Source organism: Rana temporaria, assembly GCF_905171775.1.
Source record: "Rana temporaria chromosome 2 unlocalized genomic scaffold, aRanTem1.1 chr2r, whole genome shotgun sequence".
NCBI lineage: Eukaryota > Metazoa > Chordata > Amphibia > Anura > Ranidae > Rana > Rana temporaria.
Genome location: NW_024404420.1, coordinates 115,509 through 134,369, shown reverse-complemented (window position 1 = coordinate 134,369; position 18,861 = coordinate 115,509). Strand labels below are relative to the sequence as shown.

The window sequence follows — 18,861 nt, the reverse complement described above, 5'->3', positions numbered from 1 at the left end:
AAAGTCCTCTACCTCTACGCAAACCTATTGGCTGGACGCTCCATTCCGCGCAGCTGTTCGACGCTTGGCGTGTTTTCCATCCAGGGGAGCGAGACGACACTTTCTACTCCAAGCCGCACCAGACGTACTCGTGCTTTGACTCTTTTGTAATACCCCACGCAATCAAAGACACCACAATCGGGTCGATTACGTGGTCTGACCATGCCCCCATAGGTATGCTGTACGCCTTATCAGACGCACACGCGGGACAACGACCAGTTTGGAGACTCAATGAGAGCCTCCTGCAGGACCCAGAAGTTTTAGCCGACATAGTCAAAGAAATAGGACACTATTTTGACACCAACAACACTTCCGACAGTGATGCCGGAGTGGTGTGGGAAGCCCACAAAGCCATGATTAGGGGGGTGATCCCGGAGTGGTGTGGGAAGCCCACAAAGCCGTGATTAGGGGGGTGCTTATTAAACACGGAGCCAGACTAAAGCAGACAGGGACTGCGCAACTGAACTTACTCCTCGCTAGACTGCAGGCCCTAGAGACATCCTAGAAGACAGGAACCCCCGACCAGACAACTCCGGGTTGAACTCGATACCGTTCGCTCGCAGATAACTGATATCCTACAATTTAAGGCCAAAGCGGCGATGCAAATCTACCGGAGGAAAATGTATGAATTGCGCAATAAATGCGGCAGACTCTGGGCCCAAACATTGCGAGCACAACGACTAGCATCCCACACATCATATTCACTACAGGGCAGAAAACATCCCTACCCCAACAAATCACGCAAGAGTTCAGATCCTTTTATAGTTCCCTGTACAACCTGTATGAGACGGCACCCGCCCACGACACCACGGCGGAGTACCTTCACCAGTCCCTTATGCCCTCATTACCGGCGGAAGCACAGGAACTCCTAGAGCAGTGGTTCTCAACCTTTCTAGTGCCGTGACCCCTTGATAAAATTTTCATAGCGTGGGTTGAAAGCACCAAAGACAAGTAATTTGAGCCCCTAACCACAGACATTTAGCGCTCCCTGAGTGCCTTCTCGTACAGTATTAATACCCCTTATAGTACATTTTAGGATGTACCACTCTCTCTTTGTTCTCCTTTCTTTCCCTTTCATCTCTCTCAATCCCAATTCCTTGTTTATTCCGCCCGTCCCTCCCTCTGTCTTTCTTGCTCTCTCTTTTTTTCCCTTTCTCTTCCTTTTTCTTTGTTCCAGGAAGGGAGATAAGACGGGGAGGGAGAGCAGTGTGCGGGCTTCAGGAACAGCCCAGGATTTGGTGACCCCTGGCAAATCATAATTTGACCCCCAGGTTGAGAACCACTGTCCTCTGAACCCATCACATTACCCGAGCTCCAACTTGCCCTAAACAGTGCAAAACCAGGCAAAGCCCCTGGCCCGGATGGACTCATCGTCCCTTACTACAAGACCTTGTTCCCATCTCTAGGCCAACACAAGGTGAGCCTGTACAATGACCTTGGCTAAGGGAAACCATTTCATAAAACCACGCTCCAGGCACAATTCTCAGTCATACCAATGGGGGAGCTACCGTCCTATTTCTCTCCTGAACGCAGACCTTAAAATATTCACCAAGATCTTAGCCTCCAGACTGCAACAGCATCTACCACACTTGATTCACCTAGACCAGGTGGGATTGGTCCCAACCAGGGAGGCCAGGGACACCACCAAAGTCCTTAACCTACTGCAAATAGCGATTAGCAGCAAAACGCCATGTACATTTCTAGGAACGGATCCCGAAAAGGCATTTGACCAGGTGAACTGGAAGTTCATGTTTGCAACACTGAAACACATAGGCATGGGGAACAAGATGTTAAATTGGGTAGCCGCAGCCTACTCGGACCCGACAGCCAAGTCCACAGCAAATGGTGTACTCTCGGAGACGTTCCCAATCACCAACGGGACCAGGCAGGGGTGCTCTCATTCGCCTTTGCTATTCGCGCTTTCCCTAGAACTCTTTTAATGCCACGTCTGGCTGAACCCAGACATCACCGGTATAGGAGCCAACGGAACGCAGTACAAAGTGTCCGCCTACGCCGACGACCTTCATAAAACTCTCCGACTCCCTACCGAACCTCCTGAGAGAATTCGAAACCTATGGTCACCTGCCCAACTTAAAACGTAATCTTTCCAAATCGGAGGCTATGGGTAAAGGAATACCGCAACACCAACTTACAAGCCTTAGAGACAGCTTCAACTTAAAATGGACTGACACGGCCTTGAAGTACCTGGGTACCTACATGCCCACGTTGGCATCCAGACTTTTCAAACTCAATTTCCCACCCCTCCTAAAAGCAGTTCAAAAACGACTTGACCAATGGAACAGCGGCCTCCACTTATGGCTTGGCCGCTGTAACATCCTCAAAATGTCGCTACTACCCCAAATTTCTCTACCTCCTGCAGGCCCTCCCAATTCATATACCTGGGGACTATTTCAAACAAGTACACTCCACCTTCACTCGGTTATTTGGGCAGGGAAAAACCTGCGCCTAAATAGGAAAATACTCTCTCTCCCAAAACTGCACGGAGGCTTGGCAATGTCAGAGATCCGCACCTACTACCACGCGACTCACCTTAGTAGACTACTTTGGTGCCGACACAAAGAGACCAAACTATGGACGCGACTAGAACAGGAGCAAAGTGACATTTCTCTTCACAGAGCCCCATGGTGCTACACCGCCCTACCACCAGAACTCAGGCGCCACCCGCTGTTAGGCACTACTGTAAAAATTTGCTCGCAATTGTTGTCGAATTCCTCCCTCTCGGCCTGCAACTCCCCCCTGAGACCCATAATAGGCCACCCCCAATTTGAACCGGGCCTGCATGACAAGAAGTTTCATGACTTACGTAAGGCGTCCCATCTATCAAGCGTGCCTGCATGACAAGAAGTTTCATGACTTACGTAAGGCGTCCCATCTATCAAGCGTCCCATTTTAGTACTACGGGGAGGTGGAAAACGAACGCAGAGCTTTCAGACCCCTCCGCCCCATATAGACTGGAGTACACGAGAGCCCTACAGCTCAGTCACTTCCTTGGTCGCCTCCCACCCCCCAACGACACACAACAACCCCTCACGACCCTAGAGGAGCTCTATACAGAGACTGGGGTGATCCTATATACACTTTCCCTAACATACGCCATGTTGATTGTGCCACCAGGGGATTACCAAATCCTGTGCCTTACCAAATGGGAAAGGGACCTGAACTGCCACTTTCTCTAACAACAAAAAACAACACATAATCAAATTTACTCGCAAGTCTTCCCTATGCTCCCCAAATTACAAGACCCTCACACGTTGGTACAAGACCCCTGCCCTACCGCATACATTTTTCCCCGACATCATCTGAACTTTGCTGGCGATGCCAACAGGAAAAGGGCACCCTTGTCCCCGGGTGTAGAGTTTATGGGGAGAAGTCCGCCGAATAACCCCAAAATTCACGGAACGCACAGTACCGGATGACCCGGCTTACTTCCTCCTGCATGCGACTTGATACGCCAGCACGAGTCTACAAAAAAAATCAGTTGTACGCCACTTACTGGACGCAGCCAAAGCCTGCATCCCACTGAACTGGAAGTCCCCACACCCACCGACCATTGCCCTGTGGCTCAAAAAAGTGGACGACATCAGCCAGATGGAAGACCTGATCCTCACTAGCCAAAAAAACCTCCTCACAGACATGGCAATTATGAATAAATCTTCCGAAGAAGGGCCAAACCTTAGAGGGGGAGACCTGGCCACCTGACAGCCTGAACCTCTGCTCGGATTTTGTGTAGGCAAGACTGATGAAAGTCGGCTTCATCGGATATCCGACGAAAAATCCATCGGATTAGATTCCATCAGATATTCGATCGTCTGTACAGGGCTTTAGATATTTGGGATATGTATTAGGATAACAGCGCCTCACTGGGCGAATACCCAAATCCATGTTTGTGTACCCCCCCCCATATCTTCCTTCTTCTCTCTACTTTCTTGGGCCTTGTCCCACAAATAGGATCAGTAGTCAGCGGATCCCATCATCTTCTTCTATAAAGACTCCTCCCCTTCATCCCGGAAGAAGACGCCGCAGTCGTGGTGGGAATGATAATCAACTCCAGACTCCTCCCCTTCACCCCAGAAAAAGACACCGCAGTCGTGGTGGGAACGATAATCAGCTCCAGACTCCTCCCCTTCATCCCAGAAGACACCGCAGTCGTGGTGGGAACGATAATCAACTCCAGACTCGACTATGCAAACTCCCTCTACCTCAGACTCCCAAAATACCAGATTGCCCGTCCCCAAGGTGTCCAGAATACGGCGGCACGAGAAAAACCCTGGGAACCAATCACTCCCTCCCTGAGGTCCCTTCACTGGCTGGCTGTAAAGGACCGAATCTCTTTTAAGGCCCTCTGCCTGACGCACAAATGTGTACAAGGAACCCCCCCCCCCCAATGTTTATGTGAGGAAATAAAACACCCCAATCGCGTTCTTCGGGCCACTAACCAAAATCTACTACCGTAACGGTCAGGGGTTAACGCCGTTTACAATATTCCATTCCAACAACCCACGACAGCTTCTCGACAATCCAGAAGACGAACACGGCCCATAGGCTTCCCCAGAAACGAGACACACAGCTCTGTTCTATGGTTCCAAACAGACACTTTAATGGGAAAACTCAGGCTCTTATATACAGTCAGATACCAAATATGAACAATGACTCAACTCCACCCACAACATGACACAAGGAGCCCAATACACGTCTTTAGTCAGACGTTCTGGCACCGATATAATCCACATGAGCCAATTAGCTACAGCTGACAAGTCAGACATCAAGACCCCTGGCTTTTCTCACCTGCTATACAATACACATTTATCATCAATAGAACTTCACACAATACAGTGTTAATTAGCATCACAACATGAAAAGGTTTTTAGAAGCCAAACTAAGGCTAGTTTACATGACAGTAGCAGACTTAATTACCCCCTTAACAGTCTATGTTCCCACATGAATGAGTCACTCTTCTATTGACCTGTTGGGTTCAGAATAAACAACCTGTAATATTCCAAGATCTCCTGCAATACATGAATTATCATTACTGTCCCATCTCATGTAATCCGAGATATCAGTTCTCAGTCATCCTGTGCCCCTACTGGACAAAGGATGACCCTAGACACAAGAGTCATTGGTGAAGCTGAAACAGGAGTACCCCACATCCTTCAAGAGCCTCTGGGTCCCACTGACCATACCATTACATCTACAAAGCCCAAAGGCCCGCTACAAGACCAAAGGAGAGCAAAGATTTGCAGTCCAAGGACCACGACTGTGGAACGCGTTACCAACTAACATCGGAACGGAAGTGAATCGCCAGGCCTTCAGGAAAAAACTCAAGACCCCCCTATTCTGAAGGATAAATAGAAGGAGAATGGACGCCAGTAGGTAGATTCAGAAAGAGTTAGGCCGACTTATCAGTAGATATCAGTAGATAAGCCGACCTAACTCTGAATCTGCGCCGACCTAAGTGTAAGTGAATTCTCAAACAGAGATACGCTTAAACATATCTAAGATACGACGACTTGCGCCGTCCTGTCTTAGATTGCAATATTTTGGATGGCCGCTAGGTGGCGCTTCCATTGCGGTCGGCGTAGAATATGTAAATGAGTAGATACGCCGATTCACGAACGTACGCCCGGCCGACGCAGTACTTTTACGCCGTTTACGTAAGAGATAGGCCGCGTAAAGTTAGAGCTAGGCTCTATTGGAATAGTAATGTCAAGTATGGCCGCCGTTCCCGCGTCGAAATTCGAATTTTTTACGTTGTTTGCGTAAGTCGTCCGTGAATCGGGATTTACGTTGTTTACGTCCACGTCAAAATCAATAGGCCCATGCGGCGTACTTAGCCGCAATGCACACTGGGAAATGTAGGCGCCCGGCGCATGCGCAGTAAACAAGAACGTAAAAAACGTGAGGTCAAGCGCCATTAACATAAAACACGCCCCCCTCAAACACATTTGAATTAGGCGCCCTTACGCCCGCCGATTCAGGCTACGCCGACGTAACTTAGCAGGCAAGTACATTGTGAATCATGTACTTGCCTCGCTAACTTACGGCGGCGTAGCTTAAATTCCTTAAGCTACGCCGCCGCAAAGTTACGCGAACGTACCTGAATCTACCTACAAGCGTCTTGAGGCGATTCAGTTGACATTTGTAGCGCTATACAAGTTATTCCCTCACTTCTCTACCCCTGCTGTTCTTTATTTCTGTCTGCGATCTTTATTCTTCCTCAATAAAAGGAATAACTAGACGGGAGGCTGCGGCCCGCAGGGCCAGGATATTCCCTCCAATCCCTATTCAACGTACCAAACCGCACTACCAACAGGTGGAAGCACTACGGTCTGCATAGAGATCGCACACACAGGCACCTGTGTACAGGTAAGGGACCCCATTTCACTATTCTATGATGAGCATACATATGTCACATGAACATATTCCCCAGCACACCGCGGATCGTATACAACATCACAAGAGGTGCAACGTTTCGCATCCTCTTCGTCAGGCACGTGGTCCTATGCGGCCTGGAGACGTTGCACCTCTTGTGACGTTTTCTGTGCATTAAAACTTTTTGGACGTTATAGACGATCCGCGGTGTGCTGGAGAATATGTTCACGTGGTCGATTGTTCCGGCACCCAGCTGGTGATCGCTCCAGCACCCATTTTTGTGCCCCAGGAAGGTGTGCGATCGGAATATTTATTAGGATTGCATACATATGTGCCTTTGCCTGTATCTCAATGACCCAATGACTATGTCTCTTGTAGTCCCTGTGGACTGGTTTCTCTGTTATAAATAAAAAATGGTAAAAAAAAAAATGAAACCAAAAAAAAAAAAAATGGTAAAAAAAAAAAATATATATATATAATAAATGAAAAAATAAATAAAAAAGAAGGACTGATCAGGGTGGCGGAACTCCCCGGGTCACAAGGGTCTCACTTGCGACTGGACTGTAGAGTTTCGCCACCGTGGGGGGGACCCCAAGAAAGCAGGAAGGCGGCCCGCTGCAGGACCGTAATAAAAGGGCCCTACGGTGGAAATATAAAGGGCCCCTGGAATCATTGGGAAGGGCCCTTCATGGTTTCTTGGACTGGGGGCCCCGGAAAGGTTCTAGTTACATTTCTGACTCGGGTCCGTTCCAGGAGGAGATCTGGAGGTTCAAGGCCCAGCAGAACCTTGGCAAGGTCTGGACTGTTGGAGATGAACCCTCAGGGCCTCTGTTTCCTCAGGCAGGAGGTCATCCAGGTATCCACCAATGGGAGCGCAGCCTCGTCGCTGATGGTGGCAGCATAACCCAACAGTCTCTGAATTCCTGTGTCCCTCAATGAACACCACCCCCCCCCCCCCCCCACAGGGAGGACTCAGCGAGACCCAACTAGAAGGATGAAGAGACAGGCAGAGGAGGGGCACAAGACTGGGAGAGACAGCAGGTTGTCTCTTGTGATGGAGAGAGAGAACAGGTTGTCTCTTGTGATGGGGAGAGAGAGCAGGTTGTCTCTTGTGATGGGGAGAGAGAGCAGGTTGTCTCTTGTGATGGGGAGAGAGAGCAGGTTGTCTCTTGTGATGGGGAGAGAGAGCAGGTTGTCTCTTGTGATGGGGAGAGAGAGCAGGTTGTCTCTTGTGATGGGAGAGAGAGAGCAGGTTGTCTCTTGTGATGGGAGAGAGAGAGCAGGTTGTCTCTTGTGATGGGAGAGAGAGAGAGAGCAGGCTGTCTCTTGTGATGGGAGAGAGAGCAGGTTGTGTCTTGTGATGGAGAGAGAGAGCAGGTTGTCTCGTGTGATGGGAGAGAGAGAGCAGGTCGTCTCTTGTGATGGAGAGAGAGAGAGAGAGAGCAGGCTGTCTCTTGTGATGGGAGAGAGAGAGAGCAGGTAGTCTCTTGTGATGGGAGAGAGAGAGAGCAGGTTGTCTCTTGTGATGGAGAGAGAGAGCAGGTCGTCTCTTGTGATGGGGGAGAGAGAGCAGGTTGTCTCTTGTGATGGGAGAGAGAGAGCAGGTTGTCTCTTGTGATGGGAGAGAGAGAGCAGGTTGTCTCTTGTGATGGGAGAGAGAGAGAGCAGGTTGTCTCTTGTGATGGAGAGAGAGAGCAGGTTGTCTCTTGTGATGGAGAGAGAGAGAGAGAGCAGGTTGTCTCTTGTGATGGGGAGAGAGAGCAGGTTGTCTCTTGTGATGGGGAGAGAGAGCAGGTTGTCTCTTGTGATGGGAGAGAGAGAGAGCAGGTAGTCTCTTGTGATGGGAGAGAGAGAGAGCAGGTTGTCTCTTGTGATGGGGAGAGAGAGAGAGAGAGAGATCAGGTAGTCTCTTGTGATGGGAGAGAGAGAGAGCAGGTTGTCTCTTGTGATGGGAGAGAGAGAGCAGGTTGTCTCTTGTGATGAGAGAGAGAGAGCAGGTTGTCTCTTGTGATGGGGAGAGAGAGCAGGTTGTCTCTTGTGATGGAGAGAGAGAGCAGGTTGTCTCTTGTGATGGAGAGAGAGAGCAGGCTGTCTCTTGTGATGGGAGAGAGAGCAGGTCGTCTCTTGTGATGGAGAGAGAGAGCAGGTCGTCTCTTGTGATGGAGAGAGAGAGCAGGTCGTCTCTTGTGATGGAGAGAGAGAGGAGGTCGTCTCTTGTGATGGGAGAGAGAGAGCAGGTTGTCTCTTGTGATGGAGAGAGAGAGCAGGTTGTCTCTTGTGATGGAGAGAGAGAGAGCAGGTTGTCTCTTGTGATGGAGGAGAGAGAGCAGGTCGTCTCTTGTGATGGGAGAGAGAGCAGGTTGTCTCTTGTGATGGGAGAGAGAGCAGGTTGTGTCTTGTGATGGGAGAGAGAGAGCAGGTCGTCTCTTGTGATGGAGAGAGAGAGAGAGAGAGCAGGCTGTCTCTTGTGATGGGAGAGAGAGAGAGCAGGTTGTCTCTTGTGATGGAGAGAGAGAGCAGGTCGTCTCTTGTGATGGAGAGAGAGAGAGAGAGCAGGCTGTCTCTTGTGATGGGAGAGAGAGAGAGCAGGTCGTCTCTTGTGATGGGAGAGAGAGAGAGCAGGTCGTCTCTTGTGATGGGAGAGAGAGAGCAGGTTGTCTCTTGTGATGGAGAGAGAGAGCAGGTTGTCTCTTGTGATAGAGAGAGAGAGAGCAGGCTGTCTCTTGTGATGGGAGAGAGAGCAGGTTGTGTCTTGTGATGGAGAGAGAGAGCAGGTTGTCTCTTGTGATGGGAGAGAGAGAGCAGGTCGTCTCTTGTGATGGAGAGAGAGAGAGAGAGAGAGAGAGAGCAGGCTGTCTCTTGTGATGGGAGAGAGAGAGAGCAGGTCGTCTCTTGTGATGGGAGAGAGAGAGAGCAGGTTGTCTCTTGTGATGGAGAGAGAGAGCAGGTTGTCTCTTGTGATGGAGAGAGAGAGAGAGAGAGAGAGAGAGAGAGAGAGAGCAGGCTGTCTCTTGTGATGGGAGAGAGAGAGCAGGTTGTCTCTTGTGATGGGAGAGAGAGAGCAGGTTGTCTCTTGTGATGGGGAGAGAGAGCAGGTTGTCTCTTGTGATGGAGAGAGAGAGCAGGTTGTCTCTTGTGATGGGAGAGAGAGAGCAGGTTGTCTCTTGTGATGGGGAGAGAGAGAGCAGGTTGTCTCTTGTGATGGAGAGAGAGAGAGAGCAGGTTGTCTCTTGTGATGGGAGAGAGAGCAGGTTGTCTCTTGTGATGGGGAGAGAGAGAGAGCAGGTCGTCTCTTGTGATGGGAGAGAGAGAGCAGGTTGTCTCTTGTGATGGAGAGAGAGAGAGAGCAGGTTGTCTCTTGTGATGGGAGAGAGAGAGCAGGTTGTCTCTTGTGATGGGAGAGAGAGAGAGCAGGTTGTCTCTTGTGATGGAGAGAGAGAGAGAGCAGGTTGTCTCTTGTGATGGGAGAGAGAGAGCAGGTTGTCTCTTGTGATGGGGAGAGAGAGCAGGTTGTCTCTTGTGATGGAGAGAGAGAGCAGGTTGTCTCTTGTGATGGGAGAGAGAGAGCAGGTTGTCTCTTGTGATGGGGAGAGAGAGCAGGCTGTCTCTTGTGATGGAGAGAGAGAGAGAGCAGGTTGTCTCTTGTGATGGAGAGAGAGAGAGAGCAGGTTGTCTCTTGTGATGGGAGAGAGAGCAGGTTGTCTCTTGTGATGGAGAGAGAGAGAGAGAGAGAGCAGGTTGTCTCTTGTGATGGGAGAGAGAGAGCAGGCTGTCTCTTGTGATGGGAGAGAGAGAGAGCAGGTTGTCTCTTGTGATGGGAGAGAGAGAGCAGGCTGTCTCTTGTGATGGGAGAGAGAGAGAGAGCAGGTTGTCTCTTGTGATGGGGAGAGAGAGAGCAGGTTGTCTCTTGTGATGGAGAGAGAGAGCATGTTGTCTCTTGTGATGGAGAGAGAGAGAGAGAGAGAGCAGGTTGTCTCTTGTGATGGAGAGAGAGAGCAGGTTGTCTCTTGTGATGGGAGAGAGAGAGCAGGCTGTCTCTTGTGATGGAGAGAGAGCAGGCTGTCTCTTGTGATGGAGAGAGAGAGAGAGAGCAGGCTGTCTCTTGTGATGGAGAGAGAGAGAGCAGGCTGTCTCTTGTGATGGAGAGAGAGAGAGAGAGAGAGAGAGAGCAGGCTGTCTCTTGTGATGGGAGAGAGAGAGCAGGCTGTCTTTTGTGATGGCGGCGCTCATATCTTACCGTCCTCGGAGATGCCCAGGTCTCCATGCTGTGACATGCCGCCCGCGATGGAGTCCGGCCAGAATCTCTGCACGGGGCGGCTCTGGGCGCTCTTCTTCTTGGTCTTCGGAGTGTCGGTGGCGCTGGAGTCCAGCATGGGTTGGAGGATTCGGCGTCTGGCATTTATAAACCTGCAATGGAGGAACATCACTGAGATCAGATAGCCACACCCCTCTGTGTGTTATAGGTGGAGGACTTCCTGCCCCGCCCCCACCCCTGTGTGCTATGGTTAGACTCCCTGCCCCGCCCCCACCCCTCTGTGTGTTATGGGTGGAGGACTCTCTTCCTGTACAAGGTGTAGCCCCCATCTCCCACATCCACACCAGTATAAAGAAGGGGCACTGGTCTGAGCCCCATCCCCACCCCATTGCCAGCACTTAGTTCCCCACCCCCTTCATGCTCCAGATAAGAGGGGGGAAGGGGGGTTACTCACCAGTTGTTGACCTGTAGTAACGTCAGATTTGTCTGACCCGCGATCTGCTTCTTCTCATCCTCTGTGGGGTACGGGTGCTGCAGGGAGGGAGAAGGACAGGTAAGTACAAGGAGGACAGGTAAGTACAAGGAGGACAGGTAAGTACAAGGTACAGCCCTCCTCTGGTGGGTGTATAATGTGAATGTGTATGCTGCTGCATGATTATAGGTGGAGAGGAACTCTCCATCGGTGTATTGTATGCTGCAAGCCCCTGACGATGTCCTCTGGTAACGAAACACGTTGGGAGGGGCTCAATAGGTGACGTCATCACGCCCCCCCTGACTGTCCATTTCTGTTGATCTCTGTACCCACATTGTAAGTACCTGTCTGTTGCTCAATAAAGGTGACTTATATTGGGGTTTTACACTATGAGGGCTCCCGCTCCTCTTTGAGCTGGAGGTTCTATGGGTGGATTTATGTGCAGACATGTTGAGCCCACGTAGTGATAGTGTAACCAGGCCCAGAATACAAGGCCTCAGGTAGTCACTGACCTGGGGGGCTGGAGCTGATGAGGGCGGGACAGCTGGAGGTGAACTATAGGTGAGGTAGTGAGGTATACTACTATAGGTGAGGTAGTGAGGTATACTACTATAGGTGAGGTAGTGAGGTATACTACTATAGGTGAGGTAGTGAGGTATCTCACTGATAAAATGCCCCCGACCTTAAAAACTGAGGTCTGGAAACATCACAAAGCACAGTCCGGGGGCCCCTGATCAGATGGGCTCCTTAATCTCCGGCCTGGGGGGCGGGGGTCAGATGGGCTCCTTAATCTCCGGCCTGGGGTGCGGGGGTCAGATGGGCTCCTCAATCTCCGGCCTGGGGGGCGGGGGTCAGATGGGCTCCTCAATCTCCGGCCTGGGGGGCGGGGGTCAGATGGGCTCCTTAATCTCCGGCCTGGGGTGCGGGGGTCAGATGGGCTCCTCAATCTCCGGCCTGGGGGGCGGGGGTCAGATGGGCTCCTTAATCTCCGGCCTGGGGGGCGGGGGTCAGATGGGCTCCTTAATCTCCGGCCTGGGGGGCGGGGGTCAGATGGGCTCCTTAATCTCCGGCCTGGGGTGCGGGGGTCAGATGGGCTCCTCAATCTCCGGCCTGGGGGGCGGGGGTCAGATGGGCTCCTCAATCTCCGGTCTGGGGGGCCATGATGTACAGACCGGCTCAGCCTCATAGGACACTAGCAAACAAACAGGAGGCATGCTGGGTGGAGGAGGGATTATACAATGCCTCTAATCCTCCTGTAGGTGGCAGTATAACCTGGGGGTATCTGAATTCCTGTGTCACATTATACAATACTGAACCCCAATAGAAGGGGTTTCCCCCCCCCGGGACTCACCCCAATGTGCTGGAAGAGCCAGGACCTCATGACATTGGTGGCTTGTTTAGGGAGGACTCCGCGCTTGTTCTTCCCCGATCCGTCATCGGTGTGTAGAAGGCCCAAATCCTGACTGAGCTGTAACTGTAACTGTGAGAGAGAGGAGAGTCAGGGGTGAAAAACACACAATGGGGGGGGGGTGGAAAACACACAATGGGGGGGGGGTGGAAAACACACAATTGGTGGGGGGGGGGGGGTGGAGGACACAATAGGAGACCTACCTGGGAGTTCTGTATGCGGATGTTGGCGGGGGAGAGGGCCTGGGCCACCACTTGCCCCTGCGGGGTGACAACTGTCACTGGCTGGTATACGGTGCCCCCTAGAGGAAAGAAGGTGACATGACACCATGAGAAAGGGAACCATAGGAGGAGGACATCACATGGAGGTGGAAGACAATGGTTCCCTGTTCATACCGGCCATCGTCGCCATGGTAACATTCCCTTGCTGGATAGCGGATGCCGGGACCATAATTCCTTGGGAACCGAGAGCTCCGCTCAGACCGCTCTGTGATTGGAGGAAAGAGGACAATTTAGAGCAATGACAGAAAATACCAGAAGGGGGAGGAGTTATATATGGTCATAATACCTCGGGGTACAGCTGTGCCGGGTCTCTGGAGTCCTGTGGGGGGGGGGGGGTTGGGGGTGTAACGGAATGGCCCGTGACGCCCAGAGACTTTTGAAGGATGTGGGGTACTCCTGTGCCAGCGTCACTAATGACTCTTGGGTCTAGGGTCATAGGGTCATTGGGCATAGGGTGACTGAGAAATGATAATTCATATTGCAGGATATCTTGGAATATTACAAGTTGGTAAAGTCTGACTCCAAATAGAGTGTTTTCATTCAATGGGGGGACACGTGCTTTTGAGGTGTTAATTGCGTCTGCTCCTAGACATTACATTGTATGATGCTAATACTGCGTTGTGTCCATTGTGCTAATTAGGTCTGCTCCTAGACATTCCATTGTGAGATGCTAATACTGTTTTGTGTCCATTGTGCTAATTAGGTCTGCTCCTAGACATTCCATTGTGTGATGCTAATACTGTTTTGTGTCCATTGTGCTAATTAGGTCTGATCCTAGACATTCCATTGTGTGATGCTAATACTGTGTTGTGTCCATTGTGCTAATTAGGTCTGCTCCTAGACATTCCATTGTGAGATGCTAATACATTCTGTGTCCATTGTGCTAATTAGGTCTGCTCCTAGACATTCCATTGTGTGATGCTAATACTGCGTTGTGTCCATTGTGCTAATTAGGTCTGCTCCTAGACATTCCATTGTGTGATGCTAATACTGCGTTGTGTCCATTGTGCTAATTAGGTCTGCTCCTAGACATTCCATTGTGAGATGCTAATACTGTTTTGTGTCCATTGTGCTAATTAGGTCTGCTCCTAGACATTCCATTGTGTGATGCTAATACTGTTTTGTGTCCATTGTGCTAATTAGGTCTGATCCTAGACATTCCATTGTGTGATGCTAATACTGTGTTGTGTCCATTGTGCTAATTAGGTCTGCTCCTAGACATTCCATTGTGAGATGCTAATACATTCTGTGTCCATTGTGCTAATTAGGTCTGCTCCTAGACATTCCATTGTGTGATGCTAATACTGCGTTGTGTCCATTGTGCTAATTAGGTCTGCTCCTAGACATTCCATTGTGTGATGCTAATACTGCGTTGTGTCCATTGTGCTAATTAGGTCTGCTCCTAGACATTCCATTGTGTGATGCTAATACTGTTTTGTGTCAATTGTGCTAATTAGGTCTGCTCCTAGACATTCCATTGTGTGATGCTAATACTGTTTTGTGTCCATTGTGCTAATTAGGTCTGCTCCTAGACATTCCATTGTGAGATACTAATGCTGCATTGTGTCCATTGTAGTAATTAAGTCGGAAAGGTCAGACGTCTCCTTTCAGGGGTCGGGAATTAGCATGTCAATTATGTTTAGTAAAGGAATGTGTTTGTGTAACAGATGAGGGGGACTTGTCAAGCTGTATGCGGAGACAGGACGTCTGGATAATGACTAATAATTAACAACTGAATGTCATTGTCTAAGAGAAGGTGTATTGAAGCCCCCATTGTGTGATGTGTGGGTGGAGTGTGTCTTTGTCCCTGTGATTAACTGTAACATGCCTGTACTGTATATAAGAAAGCTAAGATACCATTAAAAGTGTTCATTCATACATTTTGAAACCAGTAACAGAGCTTGTCGGTCTCGTTATTCTGGGAAATGGGATGGATCGGGTCGTGTCTGTTGGATGGTTGGAGTGTCAGATAAGCTGTCGTGGTTGATGGAATGAATATCGTAAACGGTGGTGACCGTTACAGGGGGTTACATAGTTACATAGTAGGTGAGGTAGAAAAAAGATACAAGTCCATCCTGTGTGATTGTATGTCAGTGTTACATTGTAATTGTGCGGAGAAGTTATTGTCCTGCTTAGCTTAGTATTGTCCGCAAATACAGAGATTGTACTGCTTACCCCTCCCCCAGGTCATTTATGAACAAATTAAATAGGATTGGTCCCAGTACAGAACCCTGGGGGACCCCAATACCACCCCCGACCTTTCCGAGTACTCCCCATTTATCACTACCCTCTGAACTCGCCCTCGTAGCCAGTTTTCTATCCATGTACTCCCCCCTATGGTCCGTGTACTCACCCTATGGTCCATGTCCTCACCCTATGGTCCATGTCCTCACCCTATGGTCCATGTACTCCCCCTATGGTCCATGTACTCCCCCTATGGTCCATGTCCTCACCCTATGGTCAATGTCCTCACCCTATGGTCAATGTCCTCACCCTATGGTTCATGTACACCCCCCTATGGTCCATGTCCTCACCCTATGGTCCATGTCCTCACCCTATGGTCCATGTCCTCACCCTATGGTCCATGTACTCCCCCTATAGTCCATGTACTCCCCCTATAGTCCATGTACTCCCCCTATAGTCCATGTACTCCCCCTATAGTTCATGTACTCTCCCCTATGGTTCATGTACTCCCCCTATGGTCCATGTACTCCCCCTATGATCCATGTACTCCCCCTATGATCCATGTACTCCCCCTATGATCCATGTACTCCCCCTATGATCCATGTACTCCCCCTATGGTCCATGTACTCCCCCCTATGGTCCATGTACTCCCCCTATGGTCCATGTACTCCCCCTATGGTCCATGTACTCCCCCTATGGTCTTTTTCTTCCCCCAATGGTCCATGTCCTCACCCTATGGTCCATGTACTCCCCCTATGATCCATGTACCCCCCCCTATGGTCCATGTCCCACCAGTATGATCCATGTCAACAGACCTTACTTTGTACAGTAAAGGTTTATGGGGAACTATGTCACATGTTTTTGCAAAATCCAGATACACCACGTCTACGGGCCTTCCTTTATCCAGATACACCACGTCTACGAGCCTTCCTTTATCTAGATACACCACGTCTACGGGCCTTCCTTTATCTAGATACACCACGTCTACGGGCCTTCCTTTATCTAGATACACCACGTCTACGGACCTTCCTTTATCCAGATACACCACGTCTACGGGCCTTCCTTTATCTAGATACACCACATCTACGGACCTTCCTTTATCTAGATACACCACGTCTACGGGCCTTCCTTTATCTAGATACACCACATCTACGGGTCTTCCTTTATCTAGATACACCACGTCTACGGGCCTTCCTTTATCCAGATACACCACGTCTACGGGCCTTCCTTTATCTAGATACACCACGTCTACGGGCCTTCCTTTATCTAGATACACCACGTCTATGGGCCTTTCTTTATCTAGATACACCACGTCTACGGGCCTTCCTTTATCTAGATACACCACATCTACGGACCTTCCTTTATCCAGATACACCACGTCTACGGACCTTCCTTTATCCAGATACACCACGTCTACAGACCTTCCTTTATCTAGATACACCACATCTACTGACCTTCCTTTATCTAGATACACCACATCTACGGGCCTTCCTTTATCTAGATACACCACATCTACGGGCCTTCCTTTATCTAGATACATCACATCTACGGGCCTTCCTTTATCTAGATACACCACGTCTACGGGCCTTCCTTTATCTAGATACACCACATCTACAGACCTTCCTTTATCCAGATACACCACATCTACGGACCTTCCTTTATCCAGATACACCACGTCTACGGGCCTTCCTTTATCCAGATACACCACGTCTACAGGCCTTCCTTTATCCAGATACACCACGTCTACGGACCTTCCTTTATCTAGATACACCACGTCTACAGGCCTTCCTTTATCCAGATACACCACGTCTACGGACCTTCCTTTATCTAGATACGCCACGTCTACGGGCCTTCCTTTATCTAGATACACCACATCTACGGGCCTTCCTTTATCTAGATACACCACATCTACGGGCCTTCCTTTATCTAGATACACCACGTCTACGGGCCTTCCTTTATCCAGATACACCACATCTACGGGCCTTCCTTTATCTAGATACATTACATCTACGGGCCTTCCTTTATCTAGATACACCACATCTACGGGCCTTCCTTTATCTAGATACACCACGTCTACAGGCCTTCCTTTATCCAGATACACCACGTCTACGGGCCTTCCTTTATCTAGATACACCACGTCTACGGACCTTCCTTTATCCAGATACACCACGTCTACGGGCCTTCCTTTATCTAGATACACCACGTCTACGGGCCTTCCTTTATCTAGATACACCACATCTACGGGCCTTCCTTTATTTAGATACACCACATCTACAGACCTTCCTTTATATAGATACACCACATCTACGGACCTTCCTTTATCCAGATACACCACGTCTACAGGCCTTCCTTTATCTAGATACACCACGTCTACAGGCCTTCCTTTATCTAGATACACCACGTCTACGGACCTTCCTTTATCCAGATACACCACGTCTACGGGCCTTCCTTTATCTAGATACACCACATCTACGGGCCTTCCTTTATCTAGATACACCACATCTACAGACCTTCCTTTATATAGATACACCACATCTACGGACCTTCCTTTATCCAGATACACCACGTCTACAGGCCTTCCTTTATCTAGATACACCACGTCTACAGGCCTTCCTTTATCTAGATACACCACGTCTACAGGCCTTCCTTTATCCAGATACACCACGTCTACGGGCCTTCCTTTATCCAGATACACCACGTCTACAGGCCTTCCTTTATCTAGATACACCACGTCTACAGGCCTTCCTTTATCCAGATACACCACGTCTACGGACCTTCCTTTATCTAGATACGCCACGTCTACGGGCCTTCCTTTATCTAGATACACCACATCTACGGGCCTTCCTTTATCTAGATACACCACATCTACGGGCCTTCCTTTATCCAGACACACCACATCTACGGACCTTCCTTTATCTAGATACACCACATCTACGGGCCTTCCTTTATCTAGATACACCACATCTACGGGCCTTCCTTTATCCAGATACACCACGTCTACAGGCCTTCCTTTATCCAGATACACCACGTCTACGGACCTTCCTTTATCCAGATACACCACGTCTACGGGCCTTCCTTTATCCAGATACACCACATCTACGGGCCTTCCTTTATCTAGATACATCACATCTACGGGCCTTCCTTTATCTAGATACACCACATCTACGGGCCTTCCTTTATCTAGATACACCACGTCTACAGGCCTTCCTTTATCCAGATACACCACGTCTACGGGCCTTCCTTTATCTAGATACACCACGTCTACGGGCCTTCCTTTATCCAGATACACCACATCTACGGGCCTTCCTTTATCTAGATACATCACATCTACGGGCCTTCCTTTATCTAGATACACCACATCTACGGGCCTTCCTTTATCTAGATACACCACGTCTACAGGCCTTCCTTTATCCAGATACACCACGTCTACGGGCCTTCCTTTATCTAGATACACCACGTCTACGGACCTTCCTTTATCTAGATACACCACGTCTACGGACCTTCCTTTATCTAGATACACCACATCTACGGACCTTCCTTTATCCAGATACACCACATCTACGGGTCTTCCTTTATCTAGATACACCACATCTACGGGCCTTCCTTTATCTAGATACACCACATCTACGGGCCTTCCTTTATCTAGATACACCACGTCTACGGGCCTTCCTTTATCCAGATACACCACGTCTACGGACCTTCCTTTATCTAGATACACCACGTCTACGGACCTTCCTTTATCTAGATACACCACGTCTACGGACCTTCCTTTATCTAGATACACCACATCTACGGGCCTTCCTTTATCTAGATACACCACGTCTACAGGCCT

At 49.6% G+C, this 18,861-nt stretch overlaps 1 protein-coding gene across 2 annotated transcripts in view; it reads right to left on the bottom strand.

The window, feature by feature from the left end:
* The window catches only part of PKNOX1 (PBX/knotted 1 homeobox 1), a 42,892-nt gene that overhangs the window by 4,434 nt on the left and 19,597 nt on the right, over positions 1-18,861 (bottom strand). For both annotated transcript variants that reach the window (XM_040334202.1, XM_040334203.1), the window contains 5 exons: positions 12,960-13,050; positions 12,768-12,865; positions 12,508-12,636; positions 11,139-11,215; positions 10,667-10,836 (listed from right to left, as the gene is read on the bottom strand). In XM_040334202.1, coding sequence (XP_040190136.1) covers positions 10,667-10,836; positions 11,139-11,215; positions 12,508-12,636; positions 12,768-12,865; positions 12,960-13,050 — 565 coding nt within the window. The remainder of the gene's footprint in view (positions 1-10,666; positions 10,837-11,138; positions 11,216-12,507; positions 12,637-12,767; positions 12,866-12,959; positions 13,051-18,861) is intronic.